This window comes from Tinamus guttatus, unplaced genomic scaffold, assembly GCF_059628265.1.
Source record: "Tinamus guttatus ecotype Peru unplaced genomic scaffold, ASM5962826v1 Tinamus_guttatus_pri_ptg000318l, whole genome shotgun sequence".
Taxonomy (NCBI): Eukaryota; Metazoa; Chordata; class Aves; order Tinamiformes; family Tinamidae; genus Tinamus; species Tinamus guttatus.
In genome coordinates this window covers 512,728-531,179 of record NW_028288852.1, presented here as the reverse complement: position 1 = coordinate 531,179, position 18,452 = coordinate 512,728, and the positions used below count along the sequence as shown (strand labels likewise).

General features: G+C 47.7%; 1 protein-coding gene across 1 annotated transcript in view; it reads left to right on the top strand.

The window, feature by feature from the left end:
• TIAM1 (TIAM Rac1 associated GEF 1) overlaps positions 1-18,452 on the top strand; it is a 147,610-nt gene that overhangs the window by 76,563 nt on the left and 52,595 nt on the right. Inside the window, exons 3-7 of the mRNA XM_088528957.1 lie at positions 6,763-7,210; positions 9,710-9,882; positions 13,859-14,083; positions 15,477-15,662; positions 18,303-18,449. Of these exons, the coding sequence (XP_088385083.1) occupies positions 6,763-7,210; positions 9,710-9,882; positions 13,859-14,083; positions 15,477-15,662; positions 18,303-18,449 (1,179 nt within the window). The remainder of the gene's footprint in view (positions 1-6,762; positions 7,211-9,709; positions 9,883-13,858; positions 14,084-15,476; positions 15,663-18,302; positions 18,450-18,452) is intronic.

Sequence of the window (18,452 nt, the reverse complement as noted above, 5' to 3'; positions counted from 1 at the left end):
CCCCCAGAAGTCCGTGCCAAAGCCAGGCAAAAACTAATTTGTTCAGGTCTCATGGTAGCGCTTCGAGCTGTTTCCTGTTAAGGGGTCTGTTGTCCTTTAACTGTGTGTTTCCCGACAGACATTGATTTCTGTATTTTTTTAATATATAAAGCAAAACCAAACCATTCTTTCATTTCCCCTTCCCTAATATTTTTAGCTTTTAGAAATGTAAAAGTAACTTTTCAAATACGAACAGATGCCACAAAGTTGTTGTGAGTTGGTGAAGAGCTCCACAGCCACCTGGAGAGCAGGATAAAGCTGTCCCTGCTGTTTCACTGAACCTCTGTGGGGGACAGTTTCATTCACAGCACTCTGTGTCTGTAGAGCCATCACCTAGACTTATACCATGCATATTCACAAAGAGATTCTGTAACTAAAATCCATTGAAATCCATTCCTTAATCCTTTTGGAGAGAATGGGCAGTACTGGCCAAAAGCAAAGCTGCTTTTAAACATCAGTGTCTGATCTCTTTGAATTCCCAAAGGTAGCAAACTCTGCATGTCCTTTGGGTATCCACATACAAATGTATGTGTAATTCTTATAAACCCTCTGGCTTTATAGTGAATTGTATAGACATGATTCAGTACATTTTTAGCAGTTTTCAAACTTGTATCCCTCCCAGTCAGAATGAGCTATCAAGGTGCTTGTGAGTTGCATCCTCAAAACCATTTCTCCTTGTCAGGTTTAGATGAAATTTGTAAATGGTCCCACTTCCTGGAAAGCTGTGACTCTTTGCAAGACCAGCAAGTCTAGTAATGTGAAGGTTAGCAGATGATCAAGTTGCTCTAGTGATAGGGTTTTATTTCGATTTCGAGAAAATCGTACCTAAACAGAACACCTTCACCACTGACAAGTGGCAGAATTAGCACAATAGAAAAACAGCATAAGGACAACCTTGTTCCATATAGGAGCTCCAAGGAGATATCAGGCACATAACAGCATGCAAACTTTAAGGTTGGTTACCTATTCTGTTTCAAATTTATTCGGTGGTGCTTGCCTAACTAGCAATCAGACAGGTTATGCGCAATTGCAGGATGTTGCTGCCTGTTCACAGCTAATAGCTCTGTTGCTAAACAGGACGTGGAAGAAAGAATTTGTGTCCTCTTCAATAAAGCTCCTTCCAAGAACAAAACCATTCAGGCACCTTTTACTAGCCAGTAATTTCAATCTAACAGTTAATTTAGAGGGAAGCGTTATCCATGTAAGGAACTGTTTATATTAGAGAAGTCAGAGTTTTCCTGTTAAATCAGTCCAGGGTGCCTAAAGCGCCCATGAATCACTGCTATCAGGCAGGCAGCAGAAAGTGACTCACCAGTGCATTTAACAGAGCCTTTGGTGGAAAGGCTGATAAGTGCAGAGTTACTGTAAGCACTCTGAGTGTTCCCAGTCTTGAGCAGGAGTGGTTGGGGAACATTTATCCCAACCACCAGCCTCTTGCTAACAGAGATCAGTACCAGCTGTGTTCAAAAACGTGACAAGGACTCCTGGAACCTGCCTCCAAAACGTTTCACCTGACGCTCACCAGCTGAAGCTTGCCCTTTCTCTAGAATTGGGGCTTTTGGGGATCATCTAAATGAAGCAAGGATTTTAAACAAATGTGGTGACCCTAGTGGATATCCAAAGGAAGTCATCTCATGAGAGTGCAGGAGCTAGAGCACCAGTAGGTTACCTTCGTATAACCTGTGTTATGCTCTTCTTTCCCAATAGCTTGCTTTGCATGGACGCCCTTGCTTGTATGAGAGCTAAAACATATATTTAAGTGGGTTGCAAATATTTCCATTAATATTTTACACAATTGGTTTATCGGTAAAACTGTATTTGATGGGGCTGTGATAATTCCGCTTCATTACGCTGGCCTGTTATTAGGACTGTTTTAGCCGCTCTGGCATGCGGCCTTCTTGCTGGGCCTCCTTTCAGGGCTGTTGGTAACAACGGCAGCATTCAGTCTGCCTCTGGCCTGTGACTCTGCGCTGCATCCATCTGGCCCAGGGCCTTCCACCTTCCCCTCCCGTGTCATTCCTTCCCGGCGTGATGAGTTACTGTCTGCTCAGCCTCTTTTCAGAAACTCTGGCTATTTACAATATGACAGCATGCTCCATGTAAGTAAATGATGCCGCTACTCCCTCGTCTTCAACAACAGCAGGGATGCAGGATTTGGATGAAAATTATGGATTGCCCTTTTATCGGGGCACTTGGATAAGGCCGGGTACTTGGATAATGCTGTACAAGCACTAGATCTTGTTTAGTTCCCTTTAGCCAATAGTTTTTATGCTACTTTCTCCCGGCACTCTGTATAATAATATTAAATCCAAGGGACCAAGCCCCTGTTTATTCAGTCTGTCTTCTTTGTGGATTAAAACCTGCTTTGTTTGGAAAATTCCAGGAATTAGAATTCCCATGGCTTCCATGAGCTGTATTGGATGAAATAAATACTTTTTCTTTTGTTTTTGCTACATGCTTTCTATTTTCCGTGACCAATTTAATGATTTCCACCTCCCTCTTGCTTCGCCCTGCAGCCCTCCCAGGTCTGAAGTGGGGTCAACAGCAGCAGGAAACCTAAAAGGGACCATACAAATTTTAGTTCCCGTCTTGCATTTGGTTCCTGTGGCACTCTCTCTGAGCAAAAAATATTCCTGCTTGGAGATAGCACTTTGCCAGGGGCCTCTATAAAGCTGTAAAACATAGGATCTCTGGCAAGGTGCAAAATACCAAATCCAACGTCCTGATTGTTACACAGAGTTAAATATTTCTTTTCCTTAAACTGGACATGAAAAGGGGCCCTTGGATGGTAGCCATGAGAATTCCAGAGCAATTTGCTGGTGATTTGTTGCATTCTCCAGGCTTCAGACGTGTGCCTGGTGCCGAGCTCAGGTGTCTCCCAGCTCCTGCAATGTGCCTGGCGGGTGCCAGTCGCATCCTACTGGGCAGGAGCTCAGGGCAGGAGTGAGAGCCGTGAATATTGAAGCGGTGACAATGTCTGTAACAAAGTGTCGAGGGTGGAGTCTTTACCTGGGAACTCCTTTCATCAGCGAGTGAGACACAGAGATGCCTGTTTCATTAGGAAGCCCTTGTGGCTATCCTGTAATGGCACCAGAGCGATAATAGCTCTTCCGAGGAGGAGATGTTGCTGGTGCCTGTGGGGCTGTTTGAAAAAGGAGCAGGAAACAGGAGTAATTCTCAAACGGGAGCCCGTGGGGTTGGTTCCCTTTGCGTCTGGGCAGTAGCCTGTGGTGGCCACCTCAGCAGGAGCGCTGCAGGCTGGGTCCCGAAGCCAAGGACCTGGATCCCGAGCGATCTCGGCGCTGGGGAGCAGAACTGCTCACGGAGCTGCTGCCGGTTGGGATGCTTCACCTTCAGCATCCTGGTCTGGAGGGTTGCTGCGGCAATGCTGTGCACCCAGTGATGTCTTTATCAAACCCTTCCAGCAGTGTCTCTTGAGTGGGTGTCTCAGCATTTTTCTGACGAGGCATAAGGCTAAACCTGTCGCTTTTTGATGAACCCTTTAATTGAAAGCCTTTCGGTGTGCGCCGTGTGGCAGCCACAGCACATCCCGCCTGGCTCTGGGAGCGTTTCCTCCCCGCCCGTGAGAGCTGGCAGCAGGAGCCCCAGCCCCGTGCCGTGGATGCCCTCAACCTGCTAAGGCGCCGCGCAAGCGCCTCGCAGCAGCCTTCATGACACGCTTGCCTCCTCACTCACAGAATGGCTGAGGTTGGAAGGGACCTCTAGAGATCATCTAGTGCAGCTGCTCCAGCAGGGACACCCAGAGCACGTGGCACAGGGTGCCAGGCAGATTCTGAAGATCTCCAGAGAAGGAGACTCCACAGCCTCTCTGGGCAGCCTGTTCCAGGGCTCTGTCACCCTCCCAGGAAAGAAGTTCTTCCTCACATGGAGATTAAACTTCCCGTGTTTCAGCTTACACCCTGCTGTATCTCATAGTGCATGGGCACGAACAATATTAGCAGGCTCTAGTTTCTGAAGCATTCTGCCCTTTGTACACTCAGACACTCATCCTACCAGTGGGCTGGAATCAGTTTGCTCGAAATGTTTGATACAGGAGTTTTAAGAGGGGAAAAGGGGGTGCAGAGAGCAGAGGGGGATTAGAGGCAGGGCTAAATCACTAGGGTGGAAAGATCTCCTGACCCATCCAAGTCCATCACTTGCATTACAGAAGGATTAGAAAGATTTTTACAAAATACACTAAAATTTAAGCACTTGACTTGTAGATAACATTCCCTCTGAGCCTTATGGTCTTCCAGTTTTTTATACATAGTAAGCCCTTATGCTCTTATATGAGTTATTTGCTCTAATCCCCACTGGGATGGGGAAACTGAGGCGATTAATGCTGAGTCTCATCAGGGTTACACAAGCTGGGCTGTCACTGAGCACCAGCACTTCAGCCCTGCCCCTGGCTCCCTCTGCTCGGGGCTCTGAGGAGATGCTCCACGCACGTGGAAAGCACCAAGGAGGTTTTGTGTCTGCGCTGCCTGGCATGGCCACAACTCCTCCCTCCTGCAGCTCCCTCCGTCTGCTCCGGTGGCTCCTTTTATCTATTTATTTATTTATTTATTTTAAAGAAAAATCCCTAATTCTAGATGACTACTTTTAAAAGACTTTCTTCTTCTTAAAACTCTTTTTAAAAGACTATCTCCTTGCTGAGGAGGAAGAGGCCACAAGAGGTGGCCTTTTCAAATTAACGCTATGCTCCCTGTACGGTGTGGACATAATAATTACTAGAAAAGTATTTATTAAATGATTTATCTAAAATAAAGATCTCAAATCCTTGAATAAATTTGTTGCCACCGTTACATAATATTCACTGCAGAATGCAAATTTGTTTATGCTGGAAGAATGACACAGTTTTTCCCTTTAAAAAAAAAGAGTGTCTATTTTAGAGAGTAGCTACCGGGGAAAAAAGAAAACAACTCGGAAATCAAATGGGGAAGCTGGTGCCTTTGGTGCTAAGAGGGGTGCAGAGGGGTGCTAAAATTCCCTGCGTTCTGTGCCCCACTCATCCCTGATTTGCAGTGCTGGAAGAAATGGGAGGATAACTGGCTTCCTGAAACAAGTGCGTTGGAACAGCAGGAGAGAGAATGTCTGTCCTTAGGAAAAGTGCTCCTTGCACTTACAGGACGCCCTGCTCGACTCATTGGGGCGCTGTGGGAGGAAAGGAATACGGACCCGTCCGGAGCAGCGTGTCCCTCAGCGATGTGTTGCGTTAAGTGACGAGGCTGAGTGGGATAGCTGCGCTCGGGCGGGAAGGAAGGAAGTGGTTACTCTGCCAGCTGGACCCCTAGCCCCCCTGGAGAGGGAGCGTTTATAAAGCACTAGCCCATCCAGCGCAAGCTAATGCCGGGGAAGCGACTCAAACTCCAGAGCATCCCCCCGCCCCCGTCGCCTCCCTCCCGCCCGTCCGGTTGCCTCATGCGGCTCTTGCGCCACAGGAGGAGGAAGAGGAAGATTTCAAGCAGGGCTGGCTGGAGGGCTTCCCCCTTTCTGCAGAGCCACCCTGGCACCCGTAACGTTGTGCCTGAATTCACACCTGGAAGTTAGTTTTCTCTCAAATTAAATGGCCATTCTGCTGCCTCTTTTCAGAGGCTCCTCATATATATATGTATGTGTATATATATGTATATATATGTGTGTGTATATATATATATATAATTTTTTTAAGCTTGTAAACCAAGCCTCAGCCTCTTAGGTATGATGGAGGAAGCTGAAATTCCTGTTGCTTTGGTTGTATTCCTCACCTCTCTGCACCTTCCTGGCTCCCTCTTCTCCTGCGCATCAACCCGCAGATACTTGTCTGCTCACGAGGCTCAGCTCTTATTAGCCTGCCTAGAAAACACATCCCCAAATACTTTTGGGTGCTGAGAGGGACTGGGCCCCTGTTCCTGGACGGAGCTCAGCTGCTCCCATTTGCTGCCCAGTGCTCCGAGACCATCTGCAGTCGATGGGGGCGAAGCGTGAGGTGCCGCTTTGGGCAGCAGCCCTGGCGCCCGTGGCCGGCTACGCCGCCCAAGTGCCGCCCTCCCAAGCCTCAGCTCCGGCGTGTCACTTCCCCTCTTGCTCAAGCCGTCCCTATTCTTGTCACTTGTGCGGCCTTTTGGGGACCAGGCGCTGTCTTCTGTTGCTGCTGTGTTTTTGCAGGGTCTACTGCAACAGGATTCTGGCTCATCATAAGGGTTGGGGATGCAGAAATAACTTAGAAATAATTTCAAATATGCTAGTTTCTTAGGAGAAAAGGAAAAAAAAGGTACCTTTCTAGTTATATAATTTGCAAATGACAGGCTTGGATATCTAAAATATATCTTCAGCTGTAGGTGTGCATGTACAATATCAATGTTTTCTTTTCAAAATGTGTAGGTTGATTGCTACTTTTCCTGACGCTGTCAGTTTTTGCTGCCATATGTTCTCCTTTTGCAGAGCCTTTAGCACTGTTAACTTAGCCCAATGTAAACAGACGAGGCTACATGTTACATTCCAAAATACTGAGATTGTAGAGGCACCTCCTGAAATTAGGCTTGTGTCTTTCCTGGGCTGCGCTGGAAGTTCTGCTTGCCTTTTACCTTCCCTTCCAGTTTTCTGTCTTTGGAAAAAAGACGGAAGGAATTCCCAGTGCCAGAGTAAATCGTCCTGTGGGAAAGCACGGTGTGAGGTGGGGGTTTCAGACCCCGCGTGGGCAGGCCCCGTGCCTCACGTTGTGCCTCTCTCTCTCGTCCGCAGGACGTGAACGCAGGCGAAGGCAGCGAGTTCGCCGACAGCGGCATCGAGGGGGCGGCCACCGACACCGACCTGCTCTCCCGGCGCTCCAACGCCACCAACTCCAGCTACTCCCCCACGGCCAGCCGGGCCTTCATCGGCAGCGACAGCGGGAGCAGCTCGGCGGGCGATGGCCTCCGCCAGGGCGTCTACGAGAACTTCCGCCGCGAGCTGGAGATGAGCACGGCCAACAGCGAGAACCTGGAGGAGGCCGGCTCGGCGCTCAGCGACGAGCAGAGCAGCGGCACCCTCAGCTCCCCCGGGCAGTCCGACATCCTCCTGACGGCCGCCCAGGGCACCGTGCGCAAGGCCGGAGCTCTGGCCGTGAAGAACTTCCTGGTGCACAAGAAGAACAAGAAGGTGGAGTCGGCCACGCGCAGGAAGTGGAAGCACTACTGGGTGTCCCTGAAAGGTACGGAGCAAACGCGCGAGCGCTCCTCCACACGGGCATCCGAGGCCGCCCGGGGCGCATGTGTTAATGCGGAATTGGGCCCATAATTCACAGTCTGGAGGTTGTAAATATGATCTAGTGTTTAAATACTACCAGTCTACAAAGACAGGCTCCAGTTCTGCAAGGGGCTCTATTCGCAGCAGCTGCACGGGGGCCTGCATGGGTAATGATTTGTTTTCTGTCTAGGACAACTACCCATATGCTGTTTTCCTTTTTTTTTTTTTTTTTTTTACCCCAGTAACAAAACAAGATAAAGAAACCAATAGTCTAGCTTAGGAAAAGCTGCTGTGAACTTCAGCATAATTAATAGGAAGTATCAGGAAATGGTCCCAATTTTTCAGAGCAGGGTTTTTTATTTAGTGGCGTCGTGGCGTGCGTGTAGCCAAAGTCACACGACTGTGGTGGGGCTGAAGCAGGGTTCATACCAAGCTTCAAATCCTGCGACGCCATCTAAGATGGTGTGTCTGATCACTGGGTGTTTTCCTGAGGATGCTTTTCTGCTGCTTGCTGCTGATAAACCAAATAACCTGTTGCAGCCAACACAGATCAGATAATTGAAGTTCACTGCAGGTGACAGTGGCTGCCAGTCTATGTTCATGCAGGAGACCTATCCTGGTGCACCTTTCTGCAGTGCTTTGTGCTGTTGGTTGCTGATTCTCAGACACTTCTCTTTGATTCAAGCATGTCAAACCCCAGAAGAGTGACAACACAGCACGCAGTGTGGAGAGGAGGATGTTGTTGGGTTGCCACGACCGGCCTGAGACTTGGGAGACCTTGGCTGGTTCTGCAGCTCCTCTGCTGCCTGGTGTGGGGAAGTTGCTTCAGCTCGGGGTGCCTGGCTGCCCCACTGCCTTCCACCACCCCCTCTTTTCTTTTCCTGTATTTTTACAGATTCTGGCAGGATGGTGCTGTGGTCCGAGTTGGGCTTTGAGTACTTGTAAATGCAAACGAATATTAAGAGAGCAGCAAAACTTAGAGCTGGCCTCTGAAAGCAGCCCCTAATTAATCTTTGGATAGCAGCAAAATGGGAAGCAAAGTTTGCAGTAACTGGGGCCTTCCCTTTCCCAACTATGACCGGGCTCGTCTGTGTTTCCAGTAGGAAAGTGCCCAAGGAGGGCACAGCACCAAGCCATATCCTGGTATAGAAGGTCCTCCCCAAAAGTCTTGAAGGCTTAAAGTCCTCTCCTTCCTCCAGAAGTGGGAAACTGTGTTTTAAAAGCAAACAACATGGTGTGTGCCAGCTCTTCCCTTGCTAGAGGGACTAGGGAAGGAAAAAATAGGTGAGTTTGGCAGGCCAAGAGGGCAGAGTGAAGCCCTAATCTCCTTGGAGCGGGGCCCTGGGGCAGGAAGGTCTCGCTGTGAGGGGCCGGGAAACAAAAGGGCCATCTGGGAGGAAAGAGGGGAAGGATGAGCAGAAAGGCAATGTTATTTTAAAGCACTTTGCCTCAAGTGGAGTGTTTGCTCCTTCAATTGCCGTGCCTTTAATAGTGTCAGTATTTAAGGGAGGCTTTGAAGTTAACAGCTGCTTTTGTTTGTCCGCAAATAGTTTTCTGAGAGCCTGAGCTGACTGGGAAACAGTGCATCACTTTGCACCAGGAGGACTCTCTTCAGTGGGAGGAAAACAGCGGGCCAGCTTTAATTTAAAGCTAATGGTGAAAGGTGGGAGAAAACCAAGGAAGGAAAAAAAGAGACCCCAGGATACAGATTTGCTACACTTTTTTATTTTTTTCCTGAAGAATTGTAAAGATGATTTTATAAAACAAGTAGGTTGTTTGCAGAGCTCAAGCGAAGTATGTTTTTGTTTTCAGTTGCATCACCGTGACTCACAGCTGAAACCTTATAGCAGAATAAGGGTCTGATTTGTTTTCCCTTCTCCCTTTCCCTTTTCCTTTTTGTCTTTTGGTACGCCAGTCTTCCAGCGAGCACAGCTCCTTCCGGACCGTTTTCCTCCAGTTATTCCTCTGCATCCAGTATCCAAAAACCCTAATCTTTGCCTTCAGGGGACTGTGGAGGCTGGCAGCTGCCAGCAGCTCGGCGCGGGCGCTTTGGCTTTGCCGTGGGGCCAGTCAGGACCGGCTGGCCGCGGCCATCCCAGCTTTGGCCACCTTGGCGGGACGGGCTGGCCCCAGAGCCTCCCGGGTGACACGTGCAGTGGTGCCTCTCGCTCTGAGCTGCACTTCAGCTGCCACCACCTTGGCTCGTGGCGCTCTGCTCTGCCTGCGTCGGGGCAAACAACGTGTCCCTGCTGCAGGGGCACCGCGCTGCTCCGCGTGCGGGACATCTGCTGGGCTTGGTGCTGGGGCTGGAAACCTGAGGAGGCCCTGGCAAATGCAACGCCCTTTCTCATCCCTGTGGCAGTTGTAAGGATGATTTATGCTCCCAGTTATTAGCATTGATTAGGCATGGGGTGGCTGTTGCCTTTAAATGTGTTGCTTGCTAATATCTACTTGTCTCTCCTAGGGTGTACGTTGTTCTTTTATGAGACTGATGGCAGATCTGGCATTGACCACAACAGCATCCCAAAGCATGCTGTCTGGGTGGAAAACAGCATAGTGCAAGCAGTGCCTGAACACCCCAAGAAGGACTTTGTTTTCTGCCTCAGCAATTCGCTTGGGGATGCGTTCCTCTTCCAGGTTGGTATTGCTTGTGCTTCCTACCGAGTTCTCCCTTTCTCTCTCGTGTTCATTGGGTTCATCTCACGGAGCAAGGAGAAACTCTTAGCTCTGTTTCAAATCAGTGGAAAAATCCTGCTGACTCCAGTAGGTTTGGGATTTTCCTTTGTCCAAGCAAGAGGAAGGATGCAATATATCCCATAAATGCCACTCAGGAGACCCAACACCAAATGTGAAGCACTGTCAAATCTGTTGCTTTATTGCCTGGCTGGATCCTCTCTGTGTAGATGGTTGAACTTTGCTGTTAATTCCCTGAGAACTATTGTTATATCCCTGTAAGAAATCAGGCATTTTGTATTATTTGACAGTGTGTTTATAACATACAGATCAGGCCACTTACGCTACAGGACACACGGTAGTCCCTTAACTGTGCTGTAACACTATCTGCATCTCACAAGAGACATATATCAAAGATGGGGCCATACTGAGAGGCTGGAGGAGTTTGCATGAGCAAAAGGTGTTTGAAGGGCAAGGGAGTATTTGAGCTCCAGATGTTCTTTTCATTTGTGGTGGCTGCTCTCAATCCAGTTGTCCTGTCTTCCTATAGACATTAATCAGCATTTTGCTATTGTCTGACAGCAGACTAAAGGCTTTTTTTTTTAAATCAGAAAATAGAAATGTCTGTTGTTCACAGAGTACATTTCTTAATGGAAATCCAGAATTTATATCAAAGGCCAAACATTAGCTTATAGATTTCACTGAAAAAAATACTTCAACTTTTTGGTTGTTACCGCATCTTCAAGTGGTTTTTAGGCCTGCCCTCCAGGGCTCCTTTCTTACTGCAAATCCTCACTAGTCAAGATTAACCTTCTTTTATTTGCCACTGCCAGTCTATGCAGAGCTTGTGCTATTTATTTCTCTCTTGATCCAGTTTTTCTCATTGGAGGAATACCTTATTTATTTCTCTTTCCAGTGACAAGGTATTTAGAGTGACTTGCCTTCTTAAGCCACAAGATATTCCACTATAGGATGTGCCCCTGCCCTCACTACCTCGTGCTACACAACAAATCTTTAGTAGTAGATTGTCTTATTGGTACTCTCAGCTGTTGCAAAAAAGGCATTAGATTCTCGAATTAGAGAAAAACATCACAGCTTTACTCACTCCAAGTGGTTTCGTTTACATCCTTGAAGATGCCGAGTATCGGACTGTATACTGAAAAAACCCACATTTTTGTGAACCTCTTCCACCTTGATTTGGTTTTTCCTCAGCACACAGTGTAATGTTGTGCTGCCCCTTTTCCATCATCCCCTGCTCTGAGAGGGTAAATGGGCCTCGCCACCTGGAGAACTTCATGCAGGAGGCAACTGTGGTTGCTTATGGGCTCAGCATGCATTTAAAAGGCCATAGTACACCAGCACCCTCGGATCTACTGATATGAGTTATAAATTCTTTTGCTTACAGTTTTCTTCAGAAAAACCTTCATTCTCATAAAATTAATGTCAACGGAGGCTAAACACTGAAAAGGTCACGTTCAGTACATTTCTTTTGTGGCAACATAGGGCCTTATTCATTAGGAGCTCTATGTCATTATGTCATGGGTAGATTTTCATGTAGCTTTGTGGGAAACAGTAAAAATGAGCCTTTTCAAATTAAAACAAAACAAAACAAAACCCACAATAATTTATGCTGCCTTGTGGAAATGTGTCCCTTCTGTCATGGAACCCATGCAACTCCAATGAAGCAGGAGTAGGAAAAATAAAAAAGAAGGGATGGTTCTGGGTGGCAGGGAAGGAGATCCGCGGTAATGGGGAGATCCTGTGCAGGGGCTGTGCTGTGGGGCTTGCTCTGATGCACGCGCAGCAGCTTGGCTCTTCTGTGTGGCTGTTCTGCAGTGTTCCCTAGCTGCTAAAATTTTGCACATACAGCCACACTTAACACACTGTTGTAGTAGCTGCTGTGTTGAGAAGATGCCACGGAGATGGAGGGCTGTTTCTATCCCAGGGAGGGTGTGTACTTAGGGAGAAAAACAGGATTACTTGGTAGTGTGTACAGACACGGGGCATCTTGTAGCACGCCTTCCCATGGCAAGGCACCTAGAGACATCCTGCACCTCCTACGCTGTGATTCCTTGCTCAGTCAGTTCTCATCATGCCTACACAAATCCATTACTTGCAAATGTCACATGCATTTTCCAGAAGCTCAGAGCAGCTTGTGACACCGCATCCTTATGTATCAGATGTTTGCAGCCTGTTTACATAGTCCTTCCCATTGAGAAGCAGAGTGATTCCCCTTGCCCACACATCTACCAAAGAAGTCTTTTACTCCTAGAATCCCTTCCAGATTTCTTTTTTTCCTTCCCTCTCCCAGAAAGCCCAACCAAGAACTGAATCTAATGACATACAAATAATGTCTTAAAATGGAGCAAAATAAAAATACAACCTCTTACTGATTTTGCTAGGAGTTAACAAAACATACAATCTCATTTCAACTCCAGTGTTTTCCATACAAATAATGTCTGTATAGCTGGTGGGGTGAGATTGCACCACCTGACTGGAGCCAGGTTGTCTCCTTTTCTGCCAAAAAACAATCTTGAATTTCAACAGGAACTCCTCAGCAAGGAGGGATGAACATACCTGCAGCAGTAGCAGTAGACATTGTAGTCCATACTTACTAGCAAGAGCTTGCTTGTATTATTACCTGTGTAGTGAGCCTGCTAAATTTAAGCAATTCACTTTGCATGGGGCCCACTGAAGACACAAAAAGCAGGATGATCAGCCTTTTCAATGCAGAGCCTACCTTCTCTTTAGGGCTTCTAGCCTCAGTTAGGGAAAACGGTATCATGCTGGGGCACAGCACTGCAGTCCCACAGAAGTTGAGGAGCGCCAGTCTGGAGCTCGGCCTGTGCATGAGGGATTTTCAGAATGAAGCTTCTCTGGGAGTCTCTGCTTAGCTGCAGTTGGCCTCATCCTCTGCTGTTCCTTGTGACTGCAAGGAGAGCAGTGGGGATGACCTTCTCCAGCTGAGCTCGCAACTGGAAAATCATCCTGTGCTGTCTATTTATAGATCAGGTATCAGCAGAAAGTTTAATTAGAACAAGGTGGTTTGGCACCTTGTAACTTTTCCAGCCACGAGCCAAATACCAGTGTGATTACTGATGAAGGTTGACACTCAGAGCAAGTCTGCTGCAGCACTGAGTGAGTTGGCTGTAAATTTTGTTTTACAGCCTACTCTAAAGGGCTGAGGTTTAATAAGAAGGCTAAGAAGATTTGCTTTTTATTTTGAAAGGCTGGAAAAGGAATGCTTTGAAGTATTCTCCTTCTGTGTCAAAAGCCTCTAGTCAGAATAGTGCTCTTCCAGAAAAAAAGGTACTGGTGCCCCATGCACCAACCAGATACCTCCCCTCTTCCCAAACTATCATACACATGTTGGGCAAGGGACAGGACCAGAGCCATAAAAAAATTGAGAGCCTGCCTTTCACAGTGCAGGTCGTCTCCAGAGCACCTTGAGATCTTCAGAAATGGAAAGGTTCTCTGTGTGTGCATCTGTGTGTGCATTAAAGCCAGTAATAGGTATTATGGCCATGTGTTGTGCCTTTCGTTTATTAACTGTTGCATGTCAAGAACTCTCGCCGTACTGCAAAGAGCGTAAAGATCGGGGCATTCTCTACCTTAAGGAGTTTAGAAAATGTCATTAAATGATGAGCTACAAGTTATGACAGCATTGGAACAAGCAAGGTAATTCTTAAGCACTTACTGGGATACACTGTACATCTGCAAGACACAGATATAGGTGCAGTTGTAAGTGCTGACTGCCTGGTGCTGAGCTAAAAATGACCTGCTTAAGAATGACTTTTTTTATTACTTCTCTTATAAGTGGATTTAAGGCTTTGATTCTTAAGATCAAAGGGAAAGGAAATTCCTTGGAATTGCATTTGTTAATCTCTAACAAATTTTAAAGAGAATCCTGACTCTCTTCTCCTTCTTTCCCTCTCTTCAGACCTCTAGCCAGACGGAGCTGGAGAACTGGATCACTGCCATCCACTCAGCTTGTGCAACTGCGGTGGCAAGGCAGCATCACAAAGAGGACACCGTCAAGCTGCTGAAAACGGAGATAAAAAAGCTGGAGCAGAAGATTGATATGGACGAGAAGATGAAGAAAATGGGTGAAATGCAGCTCTCCTCAGTGACGGACTCCAAGAAGAAGAAGACCATACTGGATCAAGTAATCTTGCTTATGTGAAATAGGCCCCTGGGGAATATTTAAGGCCTTCTTCAGATTCCCTCCCTGCCCTCTATGTGTGTGGGCAGAGCTCCCCAGCGCGGGCAGGACGTGTGCTGGCAGGAGAGTGGGGTCAGCTGCCCTAGTGGCACCATTTCTCCAAGCGACCTGTTCTGAGGTACGGGAGAGGCCCTCTTCTCCTGGCACAGCTACCTCCACGTGAGGGCTCCGTGCCGTGGGCGTTAAGTGAGGGCTATAGGGGATGGAAAAGGCCGCCCAGGCCATAGTAGCAATACACCATATAGAGAGGAGCTGCGCACGGAGCACGAATGCGGCTGTCCCCTTGCCTGAAGCATGGGAGGGGTTGGCTCGCGTCTTCTGCTGGCGCTTGGGATGAGGCAGCTCTCCCTGGTTCCCACTGCAAGGTGCAGCCTTTCAGCTGCCAGCCCACACTGCTCCTTGCAGCCTCGGTTGCACTGGGGAAGCAGCGAGCCTAGAGCAGACGTGTCTCCCTCTGTCCCAGCGGCACCTTGTTTTAGGAACCTAACATATGGTGCCTGCTTTCATTAGTTTGTAGCTTTTTTACCCTGGCTGCCAAATGCGCCTGGAATCATGAAGAGATTTTTTTACCCCGTAGAAAGCCATGGGGAGAGCTGGGAAAGGGGAGAGATACTTTGCCTCCGTTCAAGGACTTTGCTCAAAGACTCTCAGTCACAGCGAGAGGACAGAGTGGTCTCTCTGTTTATGTAACTGAGTTTTTCTAAACACTTTGAAATTGTTTCCTATCAGCAATCTGAATTATTTAAATAAGCCCTCACATGGGCTGATTACAGCGCTCTTCCACTGATAAGATTAATTATCCCCAGTGTACTTCACTTTTTCAAGTGTAATAGCAAGCTCCACTGATTCTTAGAGCAGTGCTGCTGTTGCAGCTGCTGATCTAGGGCGCTCTGCTTGTGGAATTTGGTGAGTTTTGGGCTTCTTGTTTCTCAGATGCCCTTGATGCGTGAAAGAAGCCTCTTAAGGGACTGCTCAGAAGAGAATCCTGGAATACAGAAAAAAAAAAAAAAGAAAAAGGGAATTTTAATCCTATTAATTAGCCTTGTATCAGAGGAGCAGTTGTCCCATGAGAAGTCTTCTGCCATGAGCACGAGAAAAAGAATTTATTTTCCATTTAATGACAACTTTTCTAAAAAAAAGTGGGTTAAGAATGGGAGGGAAGAGCGAGGAAGAAGGAGAATTCTTGTTTCTTGTTCTCTGAAAAGGAGATCAGTATTGGTAAAAGAGATGTGTTAGTGGTAGCAGTAAAATTTTTTCAAGGTGTTTATCACTGTCTTCTTCCTCCTCTCCCCTGCTCTTCTCCTCCATCTCACTCCTCCTTCTTTGCTGTGTGTAGATCTTCGTTTGGGAACAAAATCTTGAACAGTTCCAGATGGATCTATTTCGGTACCGCTGTTACTTGGCTAGTCTCCAAGGAGGGGAGCTCCCAAACCCTAAAAGACTGCTTGCTTTTGCCAGTCGTCCGACTAAAGTTGCAATGGGCCGCCTTGGGATCTTTTCAGTCTCTTCGTTTCATGCACTGGTAAGTTTGAACAGAGGCCGGGGTCATCCTTGCCAACCTGCAAACGCCTTCACGCGTTCAATAGAGAGATTAAATCGACAAACAGCAGTCTGTTTCTGTGGGGTGAGCCCTTACCTTAGCATGCAGAAAATTCAGCTTCCTGAAAGGGCTATGTGTCTTGGATGTAAACTGAAAAGCAGATGCTTGCAAATGATGGCAAGCAGAAGAACTATGTTCCTCCTAACCATGTGATTTTGACTTTTCCGTTCTTTGCTGTAAACATGCTTTCTATAAACAGATCTTCCTGTTACAAGGATAAGGGCTCCAACAACTGCTGGAGGCAGAGGGTGCCTCTGGGTGCTCACAGTAAGCCTGTCCCAAAATACAAAGTCTGCATTTGGGATAGTCAGTGTCTGTGCTTTGCAGCTTGTTCCATCTCTCTTACTGGCCTGAGGTGGAAAGTTGGATGAACATGATTCTGGAGTTTGGAAACAGAGATCTGGCTTGCAGTAAGGGCTCATCCCTAATGTCCGTGCATGGGCTTAATCCAGAAGCCCTGTGAAGCCAATAGGAGTCTTTTTGAGGCCCTCGCCACGTGTTGGCTTTGACCCACTAGGGCAGTGCTTGTTTTCTACCATATGGATGAAACTCCTGACCAATTAGTCTAATTTCCGATCTCCAGTGGTCAACACCTGGTGCTCCACAAGGGAGGGGAAGTGTGCTCCTATACTACTTTGAATGTGGCAAACAAGTCATCAGTTGTTTAAAGCGGTCATTTAAATTTAAATAATGTAACAGCCCTGCTTTTTAAAATACAGGAAAGTGTATTACAAAGTACTTTTTTTTTATGAATTTAAATCATGTGCCTGTGGCTTCAGCTTGGGCTCCTGGAGCTTCACAGAAATAGCTGAGCTCCAGTGTTGTCTTGTAGATGTCAGCTGTACCCTTCAATTGAATCCAGAGCAGTAATTCAGTCAGGGCGTTTTTATTCTTTTATATATCAAAAGATTAGCGTCATCATCCTGATAATTGCTGGTGGATTTATTTTTTTTTAAGTGTCGGGCTGTAATTTGCATTTGTGCTTATTTCTTTGCATCTAGCAAAGCACTGAGTGTTAGCTTGAAAAACAGCCTGCCTTCTCATGCTGGTCTCTCTCGAGAGCCAAGTGAAAAGAAGATGTTTTGAATATGTTGTGTTGGAAGAGACACGTGCTCTCTTTTCCTTCAAGCAACTCTCGTGTCCTCCTTTGCCCTCAAGAGCATGTAGATGGTGCAGTGCAGCTCAGGATTTTGAGCTGGAGGCCAAATGGTGACAGCGGGGCAGCCCCAGCTCTTCTGGTCACAAGGCCACCCCATGGAAAGGGAGAAGCTTGCAGCTTCTCCCCTTCCTTGGTTTCCCAACGTACCCAAAGGGGAATTGCTGTTACTCACAGAGCAACTGTTCTCTGGATGCCCAGGCGAACACCATGTGGTTCCCATCCTCACACAAGGTTGGACTCGACCCAAACAACCGGTTTGGCAGCTCCCTAGCTTGGGGCACCACTTGCAAGGTTGGCTCTTCTAGCTGCGTTGCCAAACAGCAGTCGCAGCTTGGTTGTTTCGCATGTGGGAACGTAGCAGGAGGCCGTTCCAGGGAACGCGTCTCCAGGCCTGCGAGGCGGGGGCACGCGCCCCGCCGCCATGTCGCGCGCCCCGCTGCCATGTCACGCGCCCTGCCGCCATGTCACGCGCCCCGCCGCCATGTCGCGCGCCCCGCTGCCATGTTGCGCGCCCTGCCGCCGTGTCGCGCGCCCCGCTGCCATGTCACGTGCCCGCCCGCGCCTGCCGGCTCCCTCAGCGCCCCCTGCTCGTGGGAGAGCTGCTTGGGGCCCTGACTCTCTGCCTCACGGTGGGAGATGTGCTTGAACTTTGGCCTGAACACCTCGGCTCTGACTAGCGCTACGCTGATTTCTCCTGGAGTTGCCTTGTTTGGGGAGCACTGCCAGATGCTTGGTCTGGTGAAGGCAAGCAGCTTTTTCTGCTGAAAGGGTTGCTGCGGGTCATCTCTAAAGAACCCAGGCTGCTAACACTTCTGCAGCCAAATGGATCGTTTTGCGCATTGTTCTTGTGGTTTACTTACTCCTTACAGATCCCGGGTGCATCTCTAAGAAGGTGTAGGTTCTAAATACTTTGATCCATTTGCAGGTCTTCATCTGGCCTTCTAAAAGTCACGAGTCCAACCCAGCTTGCTTTCACAGAAAATTGCAAAATGAGACACCAAACCTTGCAGAAGAATCAGCTAGATTTTGAAATCTCAGGCTTTGGATGTCCAGTTCTGAAGCCTTGTAAAATAAAAAATAAAAAAAAAAAAAGTGCCTCTGCTGATGCTGCCTATTTGCTCTATATGATTATGCAGTTTTAAAGTACCTCAAATTAAATGCCCCAAAAATATTAGGTGCTGTCCCTTTTGCTTTTTGGTGTTTTATATCTGAAGAAATGAGTTGAAATACAGGCGGGAGGGAAATAGGCTGGCAGCACCGAGGTTGTCCCTGTTGTGAATACTCTAGGATTACTCTAGGATTTGCTAGGTTTTTTTTTGGTCAGACTCCGCTGTTCAATTATGTAAGCAATGCTATGGTGGGATGCTGCAGCTTTGGATTCTAAGACCATATGGCATTGACAGGTGGCGGCTCGCACCGGGGAGTCTGGCGTGAGGAGGAGGACCCAGGCCATGTCCAGGTCTGCCAGTAAGCGGAGGAGCAGGTTTTCTTCTCTTTGGGGGCTGGATACTACCTCAAAGAAAAAGCAAGGGAGGCCAAGCATTAATCAGGTA